The 14,623-nt window shown below is 55.1% G+C and overlaps 4 protein-coding genes across 4 annotated transcripts in view; all 4 read right to left on the bottom strand.

Annotated features, from left to right (window-relative positions):
* Nucleotides 1-493, bottom strand: part of LOC133283372 (olfactory receptor 52K2-like) — a 1,029-nt gene extending 536 nt beyond the window's left edge. Inside the window, exon 1 of the mRNA XM_061480069.1 lies at nucleotides 1-493. This exon is cut by the window's left edge and continues 536 nt beyond it. Coding sequence (XP_061336053.1) covers nucleotides 1-493 — 493 coding nt within the window.
* Nucleotides 1-14,623, bottom strand: part of NUP98 (nucleoporin 98 and 96 precursor) — a 304,506-nt gene that overhangs the window by 179,362 nt on the left and 110,521 nt on the right. The window lies entirely within an intron of this gene.
* On the bottom strand, nucleotides 6,508-7,745 carry LOC133283365 (olfactory receptor 52I2-like). The gene has a single exon (XM_061480063.1). The coding sequence runs from the start codon at nucleotides 7,742-7,744 to the stop codon at nucleotides 6,806-6,808; it is 939 nt and encodes a 312-aa protein (XP_061336047.1). The 5' UTR covers nucleotide 7,745; the 3' UTR covers nucleotides 6,508-6,805.
* Nucleotides 12,533-13,412, bottom strand: LOC133283371 (olfactory receptor 52L1-like). Its single transcript, XM_061480068.1, is given in 4 exon segments — nucleotides 12,533-12,602; nucleotides 12,604-12,808; nucleotides 12,811-12,963; nucleotides 12,966-13,412. Coding segments are annotated over 4 exon segments (777 nt in total). The 5' UTR covers nucleotides 13,315-13,412.

Raw genomic sequence — 14,623 nt, 5'->3', positions numbered from 1 at the left:
GGAGGCACATCAGGGGGGTCATGACGCCAGCGCCCCTGGCCAGAGACAGCAGCCCTATCTGCAGGGTCCTCGAGGTTGTCAGGATGGTGCGGTACCGCAGGGGGTTGCAGATGGCAACATAGCGGTCGAAGGACATTGCCAGGAGCACCCCTGACTCCACTGCGGTGAATGTGTGGATGAAGAACATCTGGATGAAGCAGGCCTCAAAAGCAATCTCCCTTGAATCCAGCCAGAACACAGCCAGCATTTTGGGAACCACGGCAGTTGAGAAGATGAGGTCGATGACAGCCAGCATGCAGACGAAATAGTACATGGGCTCGTGGAGGGTTTTGTCCAGCGCCACAGTGAGCAGGACCATGCCATTTCCCAGCAAGGACATGACGTACGTGAAGCAGAATGGGATGGAAATCCACATGTGGAGAGCTTCCAGGTCAGGGATGCCCATCAGGAGGAAAGGCAAACGGTTGGTGTTGGAGTGGTTGGTGGCTGACATGGCCCAGGTGGGTGAGATAAGTCTCTGCTCCCCACTTGCGTTCCCTGGAACAATGATGGAGAGGTTGGGGTTTGCTGCCAGGGGAGCTCTGCAGCATCACCAAGTTCTGGTGCAGGCATTTGGGGGAAAACCTGAGAACGTGTTACCAACAGACAGGGCTTTGAACTGATGCTGTGCTCAGTGCTTTCCAGAGGACACATCACTGGAGAGCCCTGGCCATCCAAGTGGCCACCTTCCCTTTGGCTTCTCCTTCCAGCCCCTCTGATTTACCTCTAGCTTTTGCCATAAGCATACCTGGGTGCCCTATGTGCAGTTCTGGTATGCCCAACTTAAGGAGGACATGGAAGAGTTAAAGCAAGTCCAGAGGAGGGCACGAGGATGCTCAGGGGCTGGGGCACCTCCAGTATGGGGACAGGCTGAGAACATTGGGGCTGCTCAGCCTGGAGAAGAGAAGCTGCGTGGGGACCTCAGAGCAGCTTCCAGTGTCTGAAGGGGGCTACAAGGACGCTGGAGAGGGACTCTTCATCAGGGACTGCAGTGATAAGACAAGGGGTGGTGGGTTCAGACTGAAAGAGGGGAAGTTCAGGTTGGAGATAAGGCAGAAGCTCTTCCCTGGGAGGGTGCTGAGGCACTGGCACAGGGTGCCCAGAGAAGCTGTGGCTGCCCCATCCCTGGCAGTGCTCAAGGCCGGGTTGGACACAGGGGCTTGAAGCAAGCTGCTCTATGGAAGGGGTCCCTGCCTGTGGCAGGGGTTTGGGACCAGATGAGCTTTAAGGTCCCTTCAACCCAAACCAGTCTGGGGTTCTATGAGCTGTCTAAAGGCTGACAACATGGTGTCCTGCCCTGCTGTGGGCAGAACTGGGGCATAATGACCCCAGGCTGTTTGGTCTTTGCCCACCCTTTGTGAGCAGTGCAATGGCAGGGCTTAAGGACTTGCTGCGGGGACTTGCAAGGGTCCTCCCTCGTTGTGCCCGGCTCAGGATGAAGACTGAGCATACAGGTGCAGGTCACACAAGTTCCATCCTGCTGCTGCCTTGGGTCAATGCAGAAGCTGCACCGAGACAACACGTCCGTGGTGAAACTGGGCTGAGAGAAACTGCAGACAGAACAGTGATGCTCCAAGCTGTCACCCGGCACTAAGGGGACAGAAGCACCTCTGCCAGCCTCTAGCTGGTAGCTGCAGTCAGGAGGGTACAATTAAAGTGGTGCTACCCCTCCTCCATGGAGACCGAGTGCCAAATGAAAGCAGAGCGGTGTTCTGTCACAAACACTGGCGTTTTACACCCATTTTTGCCTCTCTGCAGCCCAATAACATGGGATTTGCTATCACATGCTTTGCTGGAAGAAACTGCAGTGTTGCAGGCTTGTGGGCATCCAGAGATGAGAACCTCCATCTCTTCACTTTTGCCTCAAGAGTTACTTATCCTCATGGTTGTAACCATGTGGTTTTCTTCCCATTTGACATTACCTGTCTGCTCCTCCCAGCCACAGCATCCTCCTCTACCTCCTGTGCTTGGCCAGAGAGCCCTTTATGGCCCCTTCATTGCATGAAGGTAGGTACTTCCCATGACCAAGGGGTTATTCTTGGTAAAGACCCAGAGCACTGCAAATTCTCCTCTCCCCTCACCTCTTCCACTCTGTCTTACTGGGAAGGTTTCTGCACATTTCTAAGATTACAACACCTGTTCTGAAAAGAATAAAACCTCTTCCATTTCCCTCATGCACCAGCACCGGGCCCCTTGGGTCCCAGCGTCAGCCTCTCAACCTCCGTCTGCTGCTTGCCAGAGTCTCTGCTCCCTACTCTACTCCCTACCCCCAGTAGCTAAATACTCTGGTATTTAGCTATTGCAGACAATTCCTTTGAAGGCCCAAGCCTGTGCATCTCTCTAAGCTCTTCTACATAAATAATGCTGGGGAAAGGCAAGTTAAGGCACAATTTGTGCTGAATCTGGGGACACCTGCTGAAAGTCCCACAGTCACTACTAGTGTGGGGCCAGCCGCTGCAGCGTTGCTGCAGAAACACAGGCTTTTTGTGATGATGCTTCTGACAGCTTCCTTTTGAGGGCTACTGATCACCCAGCTCTTCACCCCCTTTGCTGATGCTCCCCAGGCCTTGCGCTGTGCCAGCCCCTCAGCTCGGAGCAGCGTGGCGGAGACACGTTGCTGTTAGATAACTCTGTGATGATTAACTAAACTTGCCGTCCCATCAGCAAACGAAATCAGGTTTGTTTGACAGGGGCTGTTTCCTGCAAATCCACCTTGATTGCTTTAATTTCATTTGATTCCAATCCTTTAATTCTTTATTGACCAAATCTCCTGTTAAGTTCTTGGGCGCTCTGCTGGGCATTGACGTCAGGCAGAGCAATCTGCAGCTAATCACATCATCGCTCCTGCTCGCTCAAGTAATGGCCTGAGGAAGCGTCTGCAGTGACCGTGGCATGCCAGGACTCACAGAAGTTGACAGAAGAGGCCGAAGTCCTCCTTGGCCACCTCAGGGATGCTTTTCCCTTGTGCAGACTACCCAGACCCACGGCTCTATTTGCTTTCTGTTCCTAGCAGTACATCCATTCTGTTCAACATCCTTCTCAGGTACTAATCAACCAAATTAACGTTACAGCTGGAGTTCTGACTGCCTTTCCCTCCGGTGGCCATGGACCTCTCTTCTCCATGCAGAGAGGCAGATGTTTGCATCTGCTTTTATGTGGTTTCTCTACCTAACAGCTTCTAACTCCCATCAGATCCTGACCAGCTCCCTCATTTCACCCTATCCATGGTGCTTTGGCTGTGACTCCTGGTGCTCCATTCCCTCCCCTGGCTACATCTGTCCTTTCCTGCAAGTGTGGAGTGGAGCTTGGCCCCCAGCTGCACTTGTTCAGGACACCTCCTAAGCGACTCCGCAGGTTCCTTGTCTGAATTCCCTCTGCCTTTAAGTTCCCCAACTCTGGGAAATGGAACTTCAATGAAAAATCAGCACTGCGCATTGGGGTCACACCACCGGGCCCGTGGAGCCACCAGCTTCCTTCCCTGCAGCTTCGATCATCTGCGCTCCTCACAGTTCGGGCTGGATGCAGAACCCTCAGACTGAAGGAGTGGTCCCTGCACTCTCCCACAACACTTTGTCTCCTTTGTCACATCTTCCAGCCTGAGCTCTCCCCATCTCAACCCCTCCGTCCCTTCCCTCCTCATCGCAGACGCCTCAGGGGCAGTGGGAATTGTCTGCTGCAGCAGAGTGAGTCCTTCATGGAACTACAGAGCCATGGAATGGTTTGGGTTGGAAATGACCTTGCAGCTCATCCAGTTCCAACCCCTGCCATGGGCAGGGACACCTTCCATAGAGCAGCTTGCTCCAAGTCCCCAGCATGAGAAGAATGTGGAGCTGTTGGAGCAAGTCCAGAGGAGGGCATGAAGATGCTGTGAGGGCTGGAGCAGCTCTGCTCTGGAGCCAGGCTGAGAGAGCTGGGCTGGGGCAGCCTGGAGAAGAGAAGGCTCCTGAAGGGGAGACCTGAGAGCAGCTCCAGTGCCTGAAGGGGCTGCAGGAAAGCTGGAGAGGGGCTTGGGACAAGGGATGTAGGGACAGGCCAAGGGGAATGGCTTGAACCTGCCCGAGGGGAGACTGAGCTGAGCTCTTAGGCAGAAGCTCTTCCCTGGGAGGGTGCTGAGGCGCTGGCACAGGGTGCCCAGAGAAGCTGTGGCTGCCCCATCCCTGGCAGTGTTCAAGGCTGGGTTGGATGTTATAGATTCATCCGTACAGATGAAACCAAGCTGACTCTTCTGCAGCAGTGCCTGGGTTTGGTTAAAAGGTTGGGATCTACTTGTTCACTTTCCTAACTCAAGTCCTATTTTTACCTAACAAATACTCACAAACCAGGGCTCTGCAGCCCAGTTCCAGTTGAGAAAAAACTCCAAAAGCTTAAAAAACTGCTTTTAAAAATATTTCCCAGCAATTGCCTCTTCCCAACTGACTCACCCTGGGCACCAGACAGGGCAGATACCGACGTCCCACCAACCTCCCTTCCTTTGGCACCCAGAGCTGTCTCCGTGCCCTGGCTGATGCCCGTCCTGCCATAGAGGCACTCACCTTGCTCTCTGCTTGCTGCCACCACTGGGGATGCCCACACCGAGAAGAGAGGAAGCATCTCCTGTGTGCAGGGGCATAAATCGCCCCAGGCAATGCCGGCGGGAGCCTCCTGGATGGAGATCCCCAGGAGCACCCGGAGCCCTCCCCAGGCACCCTCTGTAATGGCCTCAGCGGGGGGGGGTTGGAGGACAGCAGCCTTAGTCCCAGCTCAGCTCTCTCTCGTCCCATTTCCTTTCCAAGTGGTGGGTGTCAGGAGCTGACCGAGTCCGGCAGGCATCGGCTGTCTCCAGCGCAGTGAAAACCTTCCCTGTGTTTCTGCCTGGAGCAGTGCACGGGCAGGCTCATTTCTGGCTGTGCCGAACCAGGAGCTGCAGTCTCTCCGTCCAAAGAGCACGAACTGTCCTTGCCCCCACGAGGCTCCCATTTCACCCAGCAGCAGGCTGAAATGTGCAATTTCTCCACAGTAAAAGCAGTTTCAAGGGAGCACAAACATTCTGTCAAAGCTGTTTCAAGATGTCAGGAAAAGTCCAGCAGAAAGTCAAATAATCACAAAAAAGGCAGGAAGAAAAGGTTTTGAAGCACGGAATGACCCAGCCAAACCTGTTTTGAAGCTGAAGGTGTTTCCCTGAGCTTAGTTTTTAAACTAATGTAGAAATGAGGACTAAGCACAACAGTTTGGGTGGGATTCATCCCAACAAACACAGGTGGCTGCTGTAGACCTGGTGCCAGTCCATGCCTGGAGCTGGTCCTCCAGGTTGCCTTCATAACCATGGTCTCAGTGATTTTAGGGCAGTATTCATCCCAGCCTGAAGCTGACACCTGAAATAGGGCAGAGGAATGATGCTGCACCAGCACCTTTCAGTGCAGTGATGGAAGGGGATGGTGGTGACTGTGTGGACCTCTACCCCGAGTGCGTCTGAGCAGGACGGGGGCTGTCCCGCTCCCTGCTGTGGGAGGAAACACGCCATCTCTGAGTGCTTCCCTTCTGATTCCTTGTGTTAATGGACACAGTCCCCCGAGCTGAACCCTCTGCTCTTCCACCACCCTCAGACCCAAGGGAGGTCGTGGCTCCTCTCCTCGAGCAGAGGACCATGAGCACCTCTGAGATGAGGCCATTCACTTCTGCTGAATTCTCATTTCTCTTTCATCACTGGCTTATCTTAAACATCCTAATGGGAGCTGTCACATAACCTGGCACAACACCTGGGCAATCATAGAATCCCAGACTGCTTTGTGCTGAAGGGAGCTTAAAGCTTCTTCAGTTCCAGCCCCTGCCTCGGGCAGGGACACCTTCCACTAGAGCAGGTTGCACCAGGGAAGTCTCAGCAAGGTTGGGTGCTGCAGCTCCTGCATGGAGCCTGTTGGATGTAGGTGCTGGCTCTGAGGGCTCAGAGGTGTCTGGGGTGCAGCAGGTCCAGCAGCAGCAGGAGCTAACTGGGCTCAGCACACTCAGACCCAGGCCCGCTGTGCTCCAGGCCCCCAGGCAGCCTGGATTTTGCTGGTCAGGTACTTTTGCTCACCACCACAAGCAGACACAGGACTGCTGAGTGTCTCCAAACAGACCCAGTGTTTATTTGCACGTCTTCAGGCTGTGGCCACCAGGACACAGAGCTAGACCCCACTGAGCGTCTCCCCGCTCCAGGCTCCTCACGCCACTGCTGTGAGTTGCTGGATGGGCAGAACGCTGTGAAGAGCTCGGTTTTGGGGATGCTCAGCTTCCATCATGACCCAGGAACGTGCAGAAGCTGCTCTGCCCTCAGGGAGGATGAGCCTCTTGTGCAAGAGAGGCCCAGGGAGGAGAACCTCTGTGGCCATCGCGTCTGCAGCGGTGACAGTCTCCCATTGCTGGCCCTGATAGTCAAGCAGAGACTAAAGAAGACAACACAGGAGACATTTCCCCACTTGGGATGGAATCTGTGTATTGACACAGTTATACCTGAGGCCCTGAAATGTCATTTAAATAATCACAGGGGTGTTGATGGCATCAGGAACATCTCAAAACTCAAAGGTGGCTCTCACTTCTCTGAATCACCTGGGAAGAGGGAAGGGAAATAGGAGCTCATGTTTGCTCATGCTCCCAGTCCCACATAACTCCCATCACAGATTGGGGCCTCATGTGCTTATGGAGGTTCTCCCTCCTCCTCTCATTGCTTCTGTTCACCATGTGCACTTAATGGGAATTTTGGTGCTGTCTCTGCAGGGACGGAAACACCTGGGAAAGCACTGACCCTGCGTCAGGCCCGAACCTTCCTGGAAAAGAGCATTTTGAGCAGAGCCCCACGGATCTGCTTGGTCCTCATGCTGTAAATGATGGGGTTGAGCATGGTGGGGAGGGTGAGGTAGAGATCACCAAGCAGAACCTGTGCAGGCACGGACATGGTGCTGCCGAAATGCTGCACGTAGATGGAGGTTATGCCAGGGATGTAATAGAGCAGCAAGACACAGATGTGGCACCCACAGGTGCTCAGCGCCTTCCAGCACGATTGCTTCTCCAGGACAGTGTTAAGGACCATCCCATAGGAAGCAGCAATGAGAGCCACATCCATCCCCACTATGAGAGAGGACCCAACCACACTGTAAAGCTCGCAGGGTCTGGGGTCTGCACACGCCAGCTTGGCCACGGCCATGTGCTCACAATAGGAATGGGGAATTACACGGGAATGGCAATAGGGGAGGTTGGTCACCATCCATGTCAAGGGGAGCATGAAAAGCTGGGACCTAAGCACAATAGCCAGGCCTATGCGGGCAATGGTTTGGTGGCTCAGGATGGCTCGGTACCTGAGGGGGTGACAGATTGCCACGTAGCGGTCCACAGCCATGGCCAGGAGCACTCCCGACTCCTCCGACGTGGTGGAGTGAACAAGGAACATCTGCACAAAACAGGCCGTGCCACCGATCTCGGTGGAGTTGAGCCAGAGCACGCTCAGCATCTTGGGCACGACGGACGTCACCATCACCACGTCGACCACGGCCAGCATGGCCAGGAGGCAGTGGACGGGCTCCCGCAGGGACTTGTCCAGCCCAATGACCAGCAGCACCGCTCCGTTTCCTAGCAAGGCGATGGTATAGGCTGAGCAGAAAAGGGTGCCCAGGCCGGAGGAGAACGCTTCCAGGAGGGGGACACCCACAAGGGTGAAAGAGGAGGAGCTGCTGTTGGAGGGATCAGGAGCCATGCGGGCGGATGTGGCTTTGTGCTTAAACCAAGGGAGCCCACTTCTGAGCCATGCGATGCGCACAGCCAAGGGGGGAACTGTGGGATCTCTGCATTGGTGCAAGAGCCAAGTCAGGATTCCAAAGCTGAGGGTGAGTCCCTTGCATGCTGCAGGAGCACCACAGCAGAACATGGGTGGCTGGGGGAATGGATCAGGAATGGTGAATAAATGGGATGTGATGGCTCAAAGGGCCTATGAGGTGAAGAAGTTCATGTTTCAGGGGGTGCCAGCAGGAACAACCAAGGGGCTGCCACAGTCTGTTGCTTGGGAAGGGCTCAGTTCTTGACTGGTTGCTCAGCTGGCACTTTAAAATGAGCTGCAAGAGGAGAGAATCGGGTCAGCATCCAGCTTCCCTCGGACAGTGCTTGTACCTGAGCAGCCGGGTTCCTGCAATGGGCACAGCACGGGGAGTTCCTCCAGGTCTGTAAGGCAAAACGTGACCTCAGAAAGTGCTCTGGAATGATAAATGTGATCATGAAAAGGCCTTTTGCTGCCCTGGCTTCATTCTGTCCTTCAGCCGTGAGAGAAACCTGCAAGACTGGGTGGGAGTAAGAGGAAAAGATGAGTTCCTGGGGTTTGTTCTGCTGGGAGGAGCTTGAAGTCAACAGAGAAACTGCAGGGACCAGCCCGGGCAGACAAGGAGCAGAGCCCGAGAGCGCTGGGCAGCAGCATCTGCCCAGGTATTTGTGCCCAGACTGGGCTCCTGCTCCTGCTCCTGCTGCTGCTCCCCCCGTGGTGGCCGGGAGCAGGCAAGTGGTGACCACCCCAGCGCCCTGCCCTTGCCTGCAGGATCCTGCACCAGCAGCTTCACAGCCAGCAGCAAGGGGGGGCCTGGCTGACAGGTCCCATGCCGGGAACAGCATGGAGCAATTCCCGTGGGCAAAGCCCCCCCAGGAGGTCAGGTAGGGTAAAACTGACACAAGACGTGGCCGGGGGGCTGCAGTGGAAGCAGCAGGGACAGAGGTTCGGGGTGGGAACCAAGGAGACTTTGGGAGGCAACTGAGGAAAGAGCATCAGGAGTTTTCAAACAGAGCATTGGGATCTGTGGGCTTTGAACTCTCCACTGACTACGGCTCAGCCCCAGGACTGGGGTTGCTGCAGGAGCTGCTGGCTGGAAAGCCTGGTCAGGACAGGAGCACTCACCTGGGCTAAATGGGTGTGAATTGGGACCCTGGTGATGGTCTGCATCTCCCACAGGGATGCCTCGGGTACCGGGGGGCATCCCAAGTGGCTCTGGACATCCAGGGAAGAGTCAGTGGAGCAATGGGAACCTTCCAGTGTGTGTAAAGGGGCTGCAGGAAAGCTGTAGAGGGACTTGGGACAAGGGCCTGTAGGGCCAGGCCAAGGGGAATGGCTTTAACCTGCCCGAGGGGAGACTGAGCTGAGCTCTTAGGCAGAAGCTCTTCCCTGGGAGGGTGCTGAGGCGCTGGCACAGGGTGCCCGGAGGAGCTGTGCCTCAGACATGAAGCCCTCATGCACAGGAGCATCCGTGGCCACCTACCTGCAGGCACTGACATGTGTCCAAACCCAGAGCCCCGGGTGCCTGCAGCCAAGGCAAGAAGGAATTTGCTTCCAGCAGCTCTGTTCCACACCAGGGCCTGGCTCACGAGGGTTCAGTGTGGCAGCAGCAGTGAAGAGCCCTGATCATGGCTTGTGCTGGCCTGGGAGGGCGAAAAGCAGCACAGGGGAGCTCTGCAGCTGAAGCACAGATTCTGCTCCCGGTCGGAGGGGAAGGACGAGCCCAGCTACCTGTCTTACCTGTAGGGCTGTCACCTGCAGCAGCACACCTCCATGGGCAGCAGCACACCTCCACGGGCAGCAGCACACCTCTATGGGCAGCAGCACACCTCCACAGGCAGCAGCACACCTCTATGGGCAGCAGCACATCTCCATGGGCAGCAGCGCACCTCTATGGGCAGCAGCACATCTCCATGGGCAGCAGCACACCTCTATGGGCAGCAGCACACCTCTATGGGCAGCAGCACACCTCTATGAGCAGCAGCACATCTCCATGGGCAGCAGCACACCTCCACGGGCAGCAGCACACCTATATGGGCAGCAGCACACCTCTATGGGCAGCAGCACATCTTCGTGGGCAGCAGTGTGGGTATTAATCCAGCCTCTGGGAATTCCCTGAGGGACAGCAGACGCAAGAGCCAGAGATCAGGCTGTGTCCTCTGAGGAGATGGAGATTGTCAACACTGCTTCCTCCTGTGTCGTTACCTCTCCCCTTCAGCATCACCCCGCTGGGTCTCAGGGTGCTGGTGCTCTCCAGAGCCTGGCGGTGCCCATGAGACCAATGCCCAGAATGTAAACTGGAGACGTGCATCTCAAGTGGAGAAAAAGCCCTTTGGTTGTGCCAGAGAGAGCAAAATGCTTTGGAAACTCTGGGTTTCCACTCTTGTCTGCACTCAGAACCAGCCCTGCAACCGGGATGTGTCTTGACGCCCCAAGCAGTGTTTGTACAAGAAGCGAGGCAGGGAGGTGGGATCTCACTACAGGTCCTGAGCCTCGGCTGCATCAGGCAGTTCATGGGTGAGGAAGGATGCCTGCTGATCATGGAATCCCAGCCTGGTTTGGGTTGAAGGCACCTTAAAGCTCCTCCAGCCCGAACCCCTGCCACGGGTAGGGACCCCTTCCACTAGAGCAGCTTGCTCCAAGCCCCTGTGTCCAACCTGGCCTTGAACACTGCCAGGGATGGGGCAGCCACAGCTTCTCTGGGCACCCTGTGCCAGCGCCTCAGCACCCTCCCAGGGAAGAGCTTCTGCCTAAGAGCTCAGCTCAGTCTCCCCTCGGGCAGGTTCAAGCCATTCCCCTTGGCCTGTCCCTACATCCCTTGTCCCAAGCCCCTCTCCAGCTTTCCTGCAGCCCCTTTAGGCACTGGAAGCTTTCAGGTCCCTTCCAACCTAAACCATTCTATGATTCTATGAAAGGAAAGCATTGCTGTGCTTCCCTGAAGGGGATGGGAAGTGCTGCAGGAGGCCTGGCTGCATACAGGGAATGGTTGTGTGACACTGGGAGCAGCGCATCCTACCTGGTCAGCATCAGGCCATTACAGTGGAGGCAAACCCTGTAAGCTGGAGAACAGATCCACTGCCTGGCAGGCCCCAAGCAGGGCACCTACCACTGGTGCTTCCCAGCCCCAGTGTGGACCAGGACCAGGAGACTTGGCTTGGAAGGGTCTGGCATCCAAGCTGGGCAGGAGGAGCTGCGCTGTACTGTGGGTCTGTTGGCGGTGTGCAGATTGTACTGCTGTCAAGGGAGGTGTTATTGGGAAATAGGGCTGTACACGGTTCAGAGGGCACTCGAGGGCAGCAGGCAGGAGGCACTGGAAGAACTGAGTCTGTACGCACCAGCCTCATCTGGTGCTCACCACAGCTCCTTTTAAGTCTCCCCTTGCCCCTCTAGCTCAGTGCAGGACACATGCAGGACCTCAGACTTCCCTCAGAGACCAGACTCCCACGCCTTGATCTCCATGCACTGAAGGCACAAGCAGAGCCGGGTCTGTGGGTGCTGTCAGGAGATGAGTTTTCATCGTAGCTAAATTCAGGTACAGCTTTGCTGAGGAGAACAAGAGGAGCTCAGTCCCTGTTCTCTGCTCCCCGTCTTTAATCCACGCTCCTGCTCCTCACCCCCAGGCTGGAGCTTCCCAAACTCTCATTACACGTGCTTACACGCCTAGGGAAAAGAGACAACACAGAACATTGGGGGGGGGCTCATTAAATACTGGGGGTAAGAAAGCCGTGGAACAATGTTTCACAGCTGATGCTGCTTTGGTGTTTTTAAGAAGACAGAACAAAACCTCACGCGACTCTGCAGGGCGTCAGTGTGACCTGGAGACCCTGTTCTAAGTGAGCGGGTTTCTTGTGACTGCTGCAGGATCTGGATGAGTGTGTGTAAGTGTGCACATCCCGCACGTCCCCCTCACAGCCAGGCACCAAGACCAGGCAGCTGCTAGAGACTAATGAATAAATCCGAAAGAAGCAGATAAATGGATGGGGTGAAAAGGGTACACGTGGAGGATGAATGCTACCAGCTGCTAAGGAGGAAAATGATTGCTACTGCTGAACCCAGGACAACAAGGAACCCAAAGTGGAAACAGTCTTTATCAAGAGCTGAGATGGAGAGTCAAGCAGTGATACAGAGCCAAAGTGATACAGAGCCGGTGATACAGAACCGAGGTGATACAGAGCCGAGGTGATACAGAGCCGAGGTGATACAGAGCCGAGGTGATACAGAGCCGAGGTGATACAGAGCCGAGGTGATACAGAGCCGAGGTGATACAGAGCCGAGGTGATACAGAGCCGAGGTGATACAGAGCCGAGGTGATACAGAGCCGAGGTGATACAGAGCCGAGGTGATACAGAGCCGAGGTGATACAGAACCGAGGTGATACAGAACCGAGGTGATACAGAACCGAGGTGATACAGAACCGAGGTGATACAGAGCCGAGGTGATACAGAGCCGAGGTGATGCAGAGCTGAAGTGATACAGAACTGAGGTGATACGGAACAGTTAGACTCAATTTATCTTTCCATTACGAACAGGAACATAGAATTCACTTGCTAAAAAGAATGTTTCACCAGTCAAACTTTCCGTGGTGCTTTGAGGGCTTGGCCGAGATGAGGAAGGGACCATCCTGCTACTGTCATTCCCTGCTCCAAACACCATGCCTTGTCACCTGGAATTAGCAATGGGCTGAGGTCAGGACCTGGGCTGGAGGCTGGATCCCTTTCTGCCAGAGCAGGCTCAGCACCCGCTCCTGGATTGGCCCCTGGCCCTCATCCCATAGATGAGAGGGTTGATCATGGGAGGCGTTATCAGCTGCCAGGATGTGGAGGTGCTCAGGGATGCTCCGGCCCCAGGGCTGAGTGTAGAAGAAGAGCCCGGGCAGGTAGAAGAGCAGGATGACTCCAGTGTAGGAGCCACAGGTGCCAAAGGACTTGAGACCAGCCTCCATGGAGGACAAGCCTGTGACCACCCTCGGGATCAGCACGTAGGAGACAGTGATGAGGATGGAGTCTCAGCTGTGATCCCATAGGTGCTGCTGGGCCGGATGTCCCCACAGACCAGCTTCACCACCAAGATGTGCTTGCAGCAGGAGTGGGGAATGATGCGGGGGGCGTGGTAAGACAGGGTGGTCACCGTGCATGTCAGGGGGGTGAGGACCAAGGCGCCGCACACGCAATGGCCAGACCCAGCCTGGCAATGGTGGGGCCAGTCAGGAAGGCAGAGTAGTGCAGGGGCTTGCAGATGGCCGGGTATCGGTCCAAGGCCATGGCAAGCAGGACCCCTGACTCTGCCATGGAGAAGCTGTGGATGAAGAACATCTGGGCCATGCAGCCCTTCAAGTTGATGTCATGGGAACGGGACCAGAAGATGCTCAGGAGCTTGGGCATGGTGGAAGTGATGAGCACGAAGTCAATGGCAGCCAGCATGGAGAGGAAGTAAAACATGGGCAAGCACAGGTTTGGGCCCATCCTAATCACGAGGAGGAGCGTGATGCTCTCCAGCACTGCCATAAAGTACATGGTGCAGAATGGGAAGGTGATCCAGAACTAAGCATCCTCCAGCCCAGGGATGCCTGTCAGGATGAAGGACAAGGGACTGGAGTGATTTGGGTAGCACATGAGGCAGGGCTGGAGAGCTGGAAGGGAAGACACAGGGAAAGTTGGTATAGACGATGCCAATAGAGAAAGGAATGAGCTTAAACAAGCCCTGCTGTGGACTCCAGCCACAGACAGAACACCCCTGCCCGTCTTCTCAGGCACACAGACCTGGTGATCCTTATGGGTCCCTTCCAGTTTGAGATATTCCATGGTGTGACACTCCTGTCTCTTACCCAGGTACACTCAGCCCCACCATTGCCAAGAGGCAGACACACAGGGTCCTCACCCAAACATTTGTGGTTGCCTTACCTCTTCTCCCATGCTGGCCTCTGGCTGTTACCTCCATCCTCCCCTCCATAGCCTGGGAGTTACAAGGTAGAAGTTGAGCACATTTAGTTGCCATCAGTACAAAAAACAAAGGTGGGAGAAGGGGGAATATCCAGAACACTCTGAGGATGCAGCTCAGCAGGACTGTGGTCACCAGCACACCTCTCCGATACAAACCAGATCTGCTAGTGCCAGACGTCCCTGCCCGTGTCAAGGGGCTGGAACTGGATGATCTCAAGGTCCTTTCCAACCCGAAGCAGCCCATGGTTCTATGACTGTCCCTGTTTTACAGGGGAAACAAGGTTAAATCAGCCGCTGGCAGTGCAGAAATTAGCTGCATGTTCCTCAGGCGCTTGTACCCTGCTTTCCTCAGTGCACCAAAGAGCCAGACTTCATTTCCTCGGCTTTCCAGACATTTGACTTCCTTGACCCCTAAATAGTTTAATCTCTTCCAGACTGCTTCGAGTCCTCCAGATGACACAAACCAAGAGGCATTTTAATCATTGCTATCTGCAAGGTAAGGGCAAACACTGCAAAGCCAATACAGATGCTGCCAAGACTTGTTATTCGTAATAGTTGATTGCAAAGAGGACTGTCTGTGGCCAGGTACCTTGGCTGTGAATTCAGGGAGGCAGAAGACAGCCCAGCAGGAAATGTGTCTTGTGGCAGGGTTACCTATGTGGAAAGGCCAAACATCCGAGATCCTGTAATCCTGTGCTTGGAAAGAAAGCAGATCCTCCCTCCTTCCTCTCTGTCACAGGCACCTGATCTCCAGTCCCACGTGCTGCTCTGGGCAGCGGTACCTGTACTTCATCTGGTATAATAAAGCTACCAGGTTATTAAATAATGCTGCTCAACCACCATCAGACTCAGTTCTTAGAGAACAGTTAGGGTTCGAAAGGAC

The sequence above is a fragment of the Pezoporus flaviventris genome, unplaced genomic scaffold (genome assembly GCF_033815535.1).
Source record: "Pezoporus flaviventris isolate CSIRO_AGI_PZ_B2104156 unplaced genomic scaffold, CSIRO_AGI_Pfla_v1 ptg000168l, whole genome shotgun sequence".
Taxonomy (NCBI): Eukaryota; Metazoa; Chordata; class Aves; order Psittaciformes; family Psittacidae; genus Pezoporus; species Pezoporus flaviventris.
Note: the sequence above shows the minus strand (reverse complement) of the source record. Positions and strands in the feature narration are given on the sequence as shown.